Source organism: Schistosoma mansoni, chromosome W (assembly GCF_000237925.1).
Source record: "Schistosoma mansoni strain Puerto Rico chromosome W, complete genome".
Lineage (NCBI taxonomy): Eukaryota > Metazoa > Platyhelminthes > Trematoda > Strigeidida > Schistosomatidae > Schistosoma > Schistosoma mansoni.
Window position 1 is genome coordinate 27,997,782 of NC_031502.1, and position 11,456 is coordinate 28,009,237.

The 11,456-nt window shown below is 36.8% G+C and overlaps 2 protein-coding genes across 2 annotated transcripts; one reads left to right on the top strand and one right to left on the bottom strand.

Annotated features, from left to right (window-relative positions):
- The first annotated feature begins 683 nt into the window (after window positions 1–683).
- Window positions 684–2,391, top strand: Smp_094770 (hypothetical protein). Its single transcript, XM_018789218.1, has 2 exons — window positions 684–1,101; window positions 1,136–2,391. The coding sequence occupies exons 1-2, from the start codon at window positions 965–967 to the stop codon at window positions 1,434–1,436; spliced, it is 438 nt and encodes a 145-aa protein (XP_018654684.1). The 5' UTR covers window positions 684–964; the 3' UTR covers window positions 1,437–2,391.
- A 3,473-nt stretch (window positions 2,392–5,864) lies between these two features.
- On the bottom strand, window positions 5,865–11,421 carry Smp_094760 (serine/threonine kinase; the record flags this gene model as incomplete). The annotated part of the gene is made up of 5 exons (XM_018789220.1): window positions 5,865–6,655; window positions 9,122–9,389; window positions 10,863–11,016; window positions 11,049–11,139; window positions 11,173–11,421. 5 exons carry the CDS (start codon window positions 11,419–11,421, stop codon window positions 6,155–6,157), a joined length of 1,263 nt encoding a protein of 420 aa, XP_018654685.1. The 3' UTR covers window positions 5,865–6,154.
- Between the last annotated feature and the right edge of the window lie 35 nt (window positions 11,422–11,456).

Sequence of the window (11,456 nt, forward strand, 5' to 3'; positions counted from 1 at the left end):
ATTATAAACACTCTTAGGCACCCTCCCAAATACTTGTTCAAGCTCAGTCCCAACACAAACTTTAGAGGTAGTACTCTGAAATCACAGACACAACATAGCAGAATCGACTGCAGGCACACCTACTCCAGGAATAGTAAAATCCTGGGATTCGCTGCTAGCTGAGGTAGTGCAAGTCACTTCCCGGCAGTCCTTCAAGAGGAAACTTGACTTATTTTTAAGGACTGATGATAGTATTTCACTATAATTTACAAACATTTCCCTTCTGTTTGTTACATATATCTAGGTTCCCAACTGAAGGCATCGGGGACCCACTGCTACTAAATACGGAAACACGTTAAGTGGAAGCTTCTATTCCGTCCACAACCATTCGAGTGGGGCTTCATAAATGTCAACAAGATTTTTACTTAATTCAGTGCTTTACATATTTTCTTTTGTCTTGCGTACCAAGATTTGTCTCCGAGTTTTGTTATGACGTTTCTTGTCATAATACGCTCATCTGTTTTATTACATGTTATTACTTCTGGATATACAAAACTGAATATAATCGGTGCAGTCGAATGGTTAAACGACGGCCAAACAGCTGTTTACAAAGATTGCAGAGAAATCAATCTTTATATAAGATTGTCACAAAAATATTAGCATAAATATGAATCGTTCGTTTCTAACTTAAATCACTGGTCTTACCAGTTAAGGTTCTTTAGATGTCCACATACTCGCCTCCGAGTATCCTTTTAGACACCTATGAAGTCATGAAAATTTGTTTTTTGATGTTCTCTGTAGTCTCATGGTTGATCCATTACCGTCTACAAGTCAAACACAGCCCAGTAAGCCTTTTTCAGTGGATATTAGAGATTTCTTTGAAAGGATAATGAGACCCCGGCACTTAACGTCCTGGAATCAAGTTGAAGAAGCCATAGATCTTTTGCAGAAAGTTTGTTCCATAAATATTGGTTAACTTACATAGATGACTTACACACACTATGTAGTTAGAGAAAGCAAATTAAATAAAGAAGAGCCTGGACTTCATTACCACTATGTTGTATATGTGTGCACGTTTGGCCACAAAAGAAAGCCGGAAGGTACTGGGCAAAGAGTTAAAGGGTAATTAGTTGTTATTATACTAATAGCCTTTTAGATCGAAATTCACTGGTTGTAAATCCATGTTTAGAATCAGATACGAGCATAACCGATACATAATACCGGCTTCTAAAACAGTACACAATCACCCGTGCGACAGCGAATATTTAACAAACGACCCTTGGTCCAGAAAGCTCAGCCAAGACCAGTTGCAAGTTTTAATCCCGATGATCACCGTTAGTTCAGAACCAAATGAAATAATTAAATATGTTGGTGAAACCTTCAACAAAACCATCACGCTCAATGATTACAGAAATCTCCGGCACAAAGTTGCTAAAAGCAAGTTTTCTTATAGTTAAATATCGTTAGGTTGTAGAACTCAAAATGACGGTCTTACAAAGGTAGACTGTTCAACAACCTTATGAATGTGACGATCATGTCACTCAAATTTCTAGAGTATGCTTTACTAAATTATGTATGTAAATTGTAAGTGGTTTCTTGAGGTAATTGTTATCGAATTCACATATACAAACAGAAAAGTAAAGAGGTTCCACTTACTAACAATTATTTGTTTCAATTAGTTATTACACATAACAATGGTTACGTATATCCAGTTGCTTTTGCTCAATCTAAACATGATAAAAACGTACGGATAAATCTAGGCTCACCATGACAGAAGTAACAACTAAAGCATTCCCAATATACTTTGTTGAATGTATAAACCAAGGAATATTAATGATACATTATAGACTGGACGTTCCTCTAGAAAAGTTGTTTTCTACGGAATGACATTGTTTACCTCATACCCAGCCCTCCTTCATCAAGGCTTGGGACTGGCAATTTCATCTCTGTGCTAATGGGGTATAGCAACTTGAATTGATGTACATACGTACTAGGTTTTTCATTGTAAACTGACTGACTGGATTAACACTCTTGATCAGGGGTCTTTTTCCATTGTGTATAAAGTTCGAATGAGTTATTCTCTCAGCTGATTCCAAACGTGGATTTAAAACTGGTGTCGTTCGTCCTAACCTTCGGCAGCATACACACCAGCTTATCACACAAATACAGCATGATAATATCGTAGCTCATGTTTTACTTCATTCACTTTGCTTTCTTTACTACAGAAAGCACGGATTTTATCTGTTGACAAGTATATTTGGTATAAGTTAAATTATTTTCTCAAGCTAATCCTTGGCTCACTAATATTTTCGCTTCCCATTTCAGATAATCAAAAAAAAAAGAAACTAGAGAGTACCTATCGCTGATGTACATACTCTGTAAATTTAATTAAATTATAACTTTTAATTCCAAATTGCTGTATTGTTTATTTACATCATAATTCGTTCTATATATGGATACTGACGAGTTCGTGACATAGATACATCTAATAAACCATGTATTTGTAATGGGAACCGCACAGGTATACACATCCAAACATAATCTAAGTACCAAGAGTTCATTTACACGCATGCGGTACGCAGTTAACTGCTGTATGATTCTAAAGTCGCCAAATGAAACCTCTGTTTTTACAAATTAATATATTTGCTGAAACTTGTTCGTTTAGGTCTAAATATACTAGGCTTGTCAGTTGAGGAACGATAAGACAAAGCAGCAGCTCAAGGGACACACTCGGTTGCCTTCTTTTTGTCCCTGCAGCTCAGGTGAAATGAGTTTCGTGGGGAGCTATTTAACCTCCTTCAAAAAGTTAAACGCCCCGCCATAATACTGGTGTGTGATTTTGATGCCCAAGTAGGTAGACTAAACCAAATGGAAAGACACTTAAGCGGGTCTTACGGTGTTGCAGCTCAGCGAACAGATAATGGCGAGCGCCTGTTGCAACCATGCCCGAATAACCATGTATTTCTAACAAAAACTTTAAACATAAAGATAGACATCGTCTGATATGACTCTAGTCCAGACACATTTGCCTGCGTCTTACTGGATGTAGAAAAGCTGTAGCAAGAAAAGTACCTAAAGTTCGATTTAATGATGAACAAGTTAGGAATATGTTTCAAGAACAACCGGAGGGATTTGTCAGCCATGGAAGTGATATCAACAGCATTGACATCTACCAAAAAATTAGGAAAAATCAGGTTTCGGCGGCGTCTGCAGAACTGATAGGTGCTCGTAGACTCACTTCGAGGACCCGAGGCAGCCTATACATAGGCTTATAGAAAGCCTGCGTAACAATCATTAGTGGTGAATAGCGAGAGCAGAAGAGATGGGAAAGACGAGAGCGATAGGTTACAGTAAGAAACTTTTTCAGGTTGAAAAAATATAAGTAATCTGATGCAAGTGGGAGCAGCAGAGTCCGATGGACTAAAATCTGAGATCTTTAGGGATGTTAGTCCAGTTTTAGCAGTTACCTGGGATTGTAGCTAAAATCTGGGAACTAGACGTAGTCTCATCTGACTGATCTTTTCAGTCTGTAAGAAAGCACAATAGTCCTATTTTGATAATCACTTTAACTAATGTAGTGACTAAAATGTTAGCCTCAATAATACTTCGACGTCTACCCAGAGCTCGTGAAAAACCTGAGGAAACTAGTCCGGTTTCAGACTTGAACGTTGATATATGGACCGATATTCACCCTTCGACAGGTTCTAGAACATAGACATGCTTCTCGACATCCGACTATAGTTGTAGCAGCGTACAACCCTATCAGTTAAGGTTCCTTGACAGTGTCTTATTGAAAGACATCCGAAGAAGTACATTAACCTCCCACAGGCCCTCTACCCAAACAGATTCAGATGTTACGGCGAACTGTCATCTACGGGGCAGTCTACTTCGTTATAGATATTCCTCTAAACACAACACTCATGGTCTGAATCTTCAGGAGTTGGCCTTTTTATAGGAAATCCACTTGCTGACTTATAAGATGCAGATGATAGAATTCTGTTTGATCAAGATGCTGAAAAAATAGTCTTCTGATCAAGTTAGGCAACAAAGCAGACGTGTTTGTGGTGCGATTCTGTTCCTAACTTGTAAAATGTTACTTCAGGATTGGCGTCAGCGTTAAAGGTAAAGAATGGAGTATCGACCGCTTCACTTATATTGAGGGTCCCTCAGTCCTGATGGTTTTGTGTCTAACGAAATGCCGGCACGGATTCAGAGGGTTCGAGTGACTTTTTGCCAACTTGTGGTGTAGACGAGATATCCGTATTCCAACCAAAGAACGAGTCCAGTGCCCATCAGTTCTTACCGTTCTACCTTATGGATATGAGATATGGCCATTAAGAACAGAAGATATCCACAGGCTACTAGTATCCGGTCAAGGGTATCTTCTAAGTTCTGCTTGCATATTTTGAGACCACCAAATAAGCAATGCCTGGGTTAGGAATAGGGCACTAGGTGAGCATAGCAAATCGGTTGATGAGGTAGTAAATATTCATCAACGGAAGTGGTTGAGACGTACTACTTCAATCCAACCACTGTCTAACTCGACGGGCGATGTAGTATGGTTTAGTAGGTTGAAGGAAATCTGTGAGAAGCCAAACCATAACACCAATCCACTCAGTCATTGACGACTGCACTGAGTCATGTTAACAGGTATAGACTACATGGCTTGGGTCCGTGTGATTATTGTAACCAATTGTTAGGGACTTTGAATGCCATGGCTCAAAATCGGTTGCAATGACGCAGGTGCATCCATTATTTGTCTTCCTCCAAATTCTGAGATTCTAAATTTCTCGTAACTATTTGTCTTTATTTCACTAATTTACATTTTCTTCTCGAACTGTATTTTAATGCCTGGTCTTCTCTATCACCACTCATAATGTCACTAACTCTACAATTCTGGGATTTGGTCTGGCAATTTCATCACTCGGTGTTAATAGTGTTGCAACTTGAGCCGATGTATGTACGTATCAGGTTCTACGTTGTGACTGACTGTGTACCGCGTTTATGCGTTCGTATTTGCACATACCCCGTCAGTTTATCAAGAAAATAAAACGGGTTGAAACAGTAAGCCACTAAAAAAGTTGTTCAGTATTTAATCGTATCTTCATGTTGGTTGCTTAATTTACTGTTGCGACAAAAAACCATTCCGTCTAGCATGTTTTTCTTCTAAACTAGATAAACTTAACTCTAGACATGATTATGAAAATATACTACCGCTTTATACCTTCAAGTCATCATTCATTTTGATTGTCCGGCCACTGCATTGACATACGTAGTCAGTATATATATAACATACAGAAGCATCCATAACCTGAGTCATTCAACTGAAAATCACTCCAAGATCAGATTAGGGGTCTCTCTAGTATTATGCACTGAATAATTTACCAAGAAACAACCTGCTCAAAACCAAAGCAAATATTGCACTTGTTCGGGTATAAGATCAACATTCTTTCAAACTATATTGATGTTAACTATAAATTAGGAATGTTCCAGATAAACAGCTAAATATTAATTTCATATCTTGTTCGATTTCAGCGCTTCTTAGTATTGACAATCACTAATTCATTAAGCTTAACTCCAGATGTAACAACCAGTTACCTGAATATTAGACTTGTAACTAATGATATCGAGGAACCAGTTTACAACATGTTGGAAATAAGTAAATTGTTGGAATCAGATCATTGACTTGGTCTAAATTCGACAGCCATAAATCATCATATGGAAAAGTTTTTTAGTAACATGTGGCTTCTTGATGTATAAGCATGTTTAATTCAGACATTCTTATGATTAAAAAAGCAATAAGCTCTCTCAGAAGTAATATTCTTAACTCCATTAGGACACCATTTTACACAAGTAACCAGTAGTCGAAGTAAGCAGATAGAATTCCAATACTTCTATGGCGTATATTAAATATATCTGAAAACTCAAACATTGCTATCACATGCAAAGAGTTTTAAATATTATTGCGCAAGACAGAATGAATACATAGAAATATATGTTTAAATACCGAGTGTTTATGGTATTCAGATTGCATGACATGAAAAGGTAAAAAACGGAGTCAATCCCAAAGTAAACATTGACAAAAGAAGACGGAAAACAAGATCAAAGTGAACTATATACACATGAGTTCTGGAAGTAATATTTCAAAAAGTATTGTAGACACAAGCACATCAGACTAAAAAACACGCTCATAGTACGAATTGTCATCTGGTAAAGGTAGACGTCGATTAGGATGCATGATGCCAGGCCCATTAAGATAATTCATTTGCTGCCCAGGACCAACAACCGGACCACGTACAATCCCTGGACGATTCGCTCCCTGTAACATACGACCACGAGCGTTATTTGATGACAAGAATTCCAGATAAGATGTCCCAGACTTGGAAAAAGATCGCAAGTCACCTACGGGAGGATCTTCATAAAAATAGTCATGTGAAAGCGCCTGCTCAGCATCAAGACGCTTGCTGGGATCCAAGACAAGTAATTGATCAATGAGATCTACAGCAGCAAGAGAAGAGATTTTGGGGGTCAATTTTTCTCGAACATGTCGTTTAATGTCTTGAGGTAGACGAGCTTCTCTAAATGTTTCCAAACGTTCTACACCTGGCCATATTTCAGGTGTTATAGATCCGCAGAGATTAATTATAAGGTTCAACTGACTAATTTCATTGTCCCCCTAGAAAAATACAATGCCACATTACTGAAAGTTACACGTTATCCACAGTAACAACAGGGGACCTGCAATGTAGTTTATTTCCAAGTGGTAAAGTAAATTTGGTATATACAAGCCTTACACAGAGAAATTGAAAGCGAATTCACCCCACAAAAGTGATGAAGAAAATTGATGATCAGCGTATTTAGTGCATTTTACTTTCTAGAATAGTTAAAGTAATTTGAGTGTTAATTTAAAAAAACTATAATAGCCACAAGAGAGACCGGTATATTGTTATTCATCTTGTAGTAACTTGTAGTAGATAATTACGAAAGCGTTTTAAAAATGACTGATATTTCTACAAATAACCAATATTTACACTAGACTACAACTAGCCTTATTTTACTAAGATCTGCAGAATCTTAATCAGCATCTAGCGTAAACATGCAATACTCTCCATCAACAGTTTAAGGTCAAGTTAATTTTGAGTAAAAAAGCTAATGAATAGTCGAATTAAAATATAAAAAGAAAAACAACTACAGTTGTTTTGGCGGAAGTCGTCTCATATGACGGAACAAAATGGATGTGTTAACCTAAATAAACTACTGTAAGTACCTAATGGAAATGGAGAGTAAAGCTGTGAAAATAACCAAATGATACTATTCGGATAAAGACTACTAAAGGAAATAAGCTTGCTATCACATTCCATTGTTTACGTTAATTAGTAGTAAAATTTCGTTCCTCATCAAACGCTCTAGAAGGATGTAGTTGCATGACGTGAAGAGCATAATCGGCAATTCGTACGTTTTTCCACCCAGACAAAAACATAGATAACGTAGACAAAGATAATGACCTAAACACTATGTCTCACGATAGCTTACAAGTTCCGTAAGCTTAGTCATCCCTACAGTGTTAAGCTAAAAAAATTGAAAATACAGGTACGACCACATAAACCTTTTTATGCTAAGACGGTGGATATAACACATCTGTCTGGCCATATATATCCAAAATAAGGGGTAAAACCAAGCATAGTATTAAAAACGCATCTTCAGATATGACGATAGTCCCGTCAAAAATGTTCAGGCTAAGATATGAAGATAGATACTGAAACAGCAATGCAATAAGAATTCGGTTGGAACAAAATTTAATTGAAAAAAGAACATCTACAGAAACCTTTTGCCAACATGATTCTTTATATTTACTGGACCGAAATGCCAATCTGCACAAAGAATTACCAGTCATACAGTAGAAGTAATCAACCATTATTTAGAAGAAATCGAAGCAGGGAGAGAAACTGACAGTAGAGAATCCTCAAAAATAAAAGTTTATCTAACACCGCACTACATAGTTGATGACTGATTTTGATGTGTGTATCGTTTTAGCAGCTGTGATCCAAGTAAATTAGTCCAACTATCAATAAATTGGGTTAGTCTACCGAAGAGTGGATTAACGCAATTGGTTTGTTTATTCCAAATTGCACACGGATTTCTATTATCGTTCTTTTACACAGTCGTTTTACTATACTGTAAGTTTCAAATCTATACATCAAAAATAATTTTTATTAAAACCTTGTCGACGGATGCAGATATACTTCAGAGACTGAAGAAAAATCTGGAAGCCATCTTAATAAATGCTCGCAATACAACCTATCGATTCCGAAAATAACTAAATTTTCACCAGAATTATAAATGTTGCATTCATTTTCTCCTTCGTCTCTCCAAGAGTAGCATTACTGATGGTTTTCCAAATAAAACCAATAAGATTCATTTAATCCTTAAACTATTCCATTGCATACTTCCTTATGCTCCTTATTTTTATGCTCATCCTTGAGTCGTATAAGATTACTACGAAATTCGTATTGCTAACATTCCCAATATTCAGTCTTAAAGCGATGTTATCCACAAAATCAAAAAATTTCCACTGGAATCCTTTAGTAGGATGATCAACACAAAATAAGACCTAAGATAATAATTATTGTCTTAGCAATGAAGTGAAGTAAAAGAAAATGAAAACCGGTGGTGTTCATCATCATTATTACCTTCACCATAATCAGTTTCTACAAAACGAATGAAGTTTTCGAGTTTGCTGTCTTTCTTAATTAACGCACGAAATGTCATTTATAACGCGACTTGAGAAACAGACAAAAAATCCATCCTTAAAAAGAACTATAGAAGTCGTAACTTGCTTATCAAGAACAAATTTGTGTGTTCAAACTTGAGTCATGCTTTTCTTGTGAGGGCCAATGAAACTAACCCTATGCTCGTAATGAAATAGTTTTGGTTATTTTTGAACCCATAAATTATTGGACGAAGGTTGAGTCCCTCAACCAAATCATAGATCTGAGAAATCTTAATACAATCTAAGTATTAACCCAACTCCTAACCACTTAAATTTGATTATTTTCTGAACACCTAATAAATTAGTCCAACGAGTATTATTTGTGTTGTATGGAACCACACGAGAAAATTGCATTATTCATTCAACAATTACCTGCATAATAGGATACTTTGTCCATAATTCAGCCATAATACAACCAGCACCCCACATATCTACAGGCTTTCCATAATGGCGGTCATTTAGGAGAATTTCAGGAGGTCGATACCACAGAGTAACGACTCGTCCAGTATAACGTGTTGGGCGGTCAGGACGAATAGAGGCAACAGTGGTCCGAGCCAGACCAAAATCTGCTATTTTAAGAATACCGTTTTTATCAATCAAAATGTTTGCAGCTTTTAAATCACGATGGAGAACATTGTTTCTGGAACAAAAGGACAAATTATATCAATGTCGATGAGGACCCATTAGTACAAATTATGTAAACAGGCATATATGGAAGGGTTTAAACAGAGAGTGGATACAAACGACACCACAACATATTGCAGTATATGATTGGAGATCGTACAATTACCAACAACTAAACATGCATAATTAGATTGTTTAATACCAATCAAGTGCTGATAAAACCTATAAACATTTTTACCTACAAATACACTTGCATATTACTTTATGAACAATACATCACCTTTGAGTAGAAAATACACATACAAAAAACAAGACGAAAAAATTTTGAGTGAAAAAAGTTTACTCATATCTTAGCACAAATATAAAGTTAGTAACTAGTTGGACACAACTAACAACCAATATTGGGTATTAACACAAATATGTCGTCCTAATACAAAAAACCACTAATTGTAAAGATTAAGATAGACTTAGGTCACTACCTGGTACGTGTAGGAACTTCATTTGATAAACCAACTACACAGCTACTGCACAAAAAAACTGGGTTTATTAAAAAGAAGTAACATGAAACACCATACATCTAATGCATCTTTTGGTAACTGATTGCCTACGAGTTATGTTAACTTAATAAACTAAAAGAGCTGAGTTAATGCAAAAACTTTACCTGATTTTTTTGAAATCATCATTCTAGCTTTAGTGAAGATTTATCTAGCAAAATGTTTTTTTTGACTACTGTCTTTGAGGTAGCCCAGTGAACCTAAAATTCCATGCTGAGATCTCATATAAAACCAACCTACTTCAAATAATGAGACTTCCTAGATGAGTGAACATCACACGCAACTACTTTACTCTCTAGTGTCGATCCAGGAGTGGATCAAACTAATTCATAAGCAATATTTTGGATGTACATGGAAAAAACATCCCAAAATGTTTGCATTAGTGACTAAGAAAATCAAGACTTAATTTTGCTTAATTCTTTGTCAAGTAGAACCATGCCATTTTCATACTGTATGTTGATAAGCGAGTATCATGGCAGATCAACCTCCGAAGTCAGACGACGAACGCGTTTTCACTGGAAGAATGTCTACGACAAATTTGAATAGTATGGAAATTAGGCGGCGCTGACGAACAGAACGTGGCGTCTCCAACTACTATCAGTCATGAATTGATCTGACACACTTAGCTCTGAGTTAAACTAAGGACTGATGGTACTACTGGCCTGTTAAATCGAACTATATAGTGAGCTTCTACCCTGCTACCTTTGGATTAGTAGTCAGTTTGTTTAGTCGCCAAGCACGTAATATAATCCTGTTCGTTCACGGGGTACTATAACTAAATAGAACATTGTAAGGTTTTGAGCGGCACATAGTAAGCGTGAGGTTAAGTTCCCTGTTGCATGAATCGAGACAAATTCTCGACCACCAAAGACCCGAAAAATCAGACATTACTTGAAATAGTATAGCAATAAAGATAAGGGTCCCAGAAAACTTACAGATGAAGGTAGAAAACACCGGTAAGCAGTTGTTTCATTATTGCTTTTTTGACTGGTTCAGTGAAATCAATCTGCTGACTTAAGCCAGCGAGATCATGATCACAAAACTCAAAGACAAGATAGAATTGTGGTTTGAACCCATTACCAGCATTCGCTGAGAATAGCGTGAGGTAGGAATAGGCTTACGTGGACTGTGGCATATTTCCTTTAAACACACTATATTTTCATGATTAAGGGATTGTAATATGCGTATTTCTCGTAAAGCAGTTATAGGGAACTTTAAAATTGAAGTGTTAAAAGCGCTACATACTCCTTCTTTTTCTTGTTCCATTCGAATTCGTTTCAGTGCAAAGTGCTGTTTCGTTGATTTATGCCTCACCTTAAAAACCTCCCCAAACGTACCCTGCCCGATCTTCTGTAGTCTGACATATTGATCAACTGGCTTGGTCTTCGATATCCCCTCCAGTTCTCTTTCTGCCATTGAAAAAAACTTTGTGTAGTCAGCTTGAAGATCTGACAGCAGCTCCGCTCGATAACCCTCATCTTGGAGCAAAGCCATGAGACGGTTCCGAAAAAATTTGATTTACCCCCCAA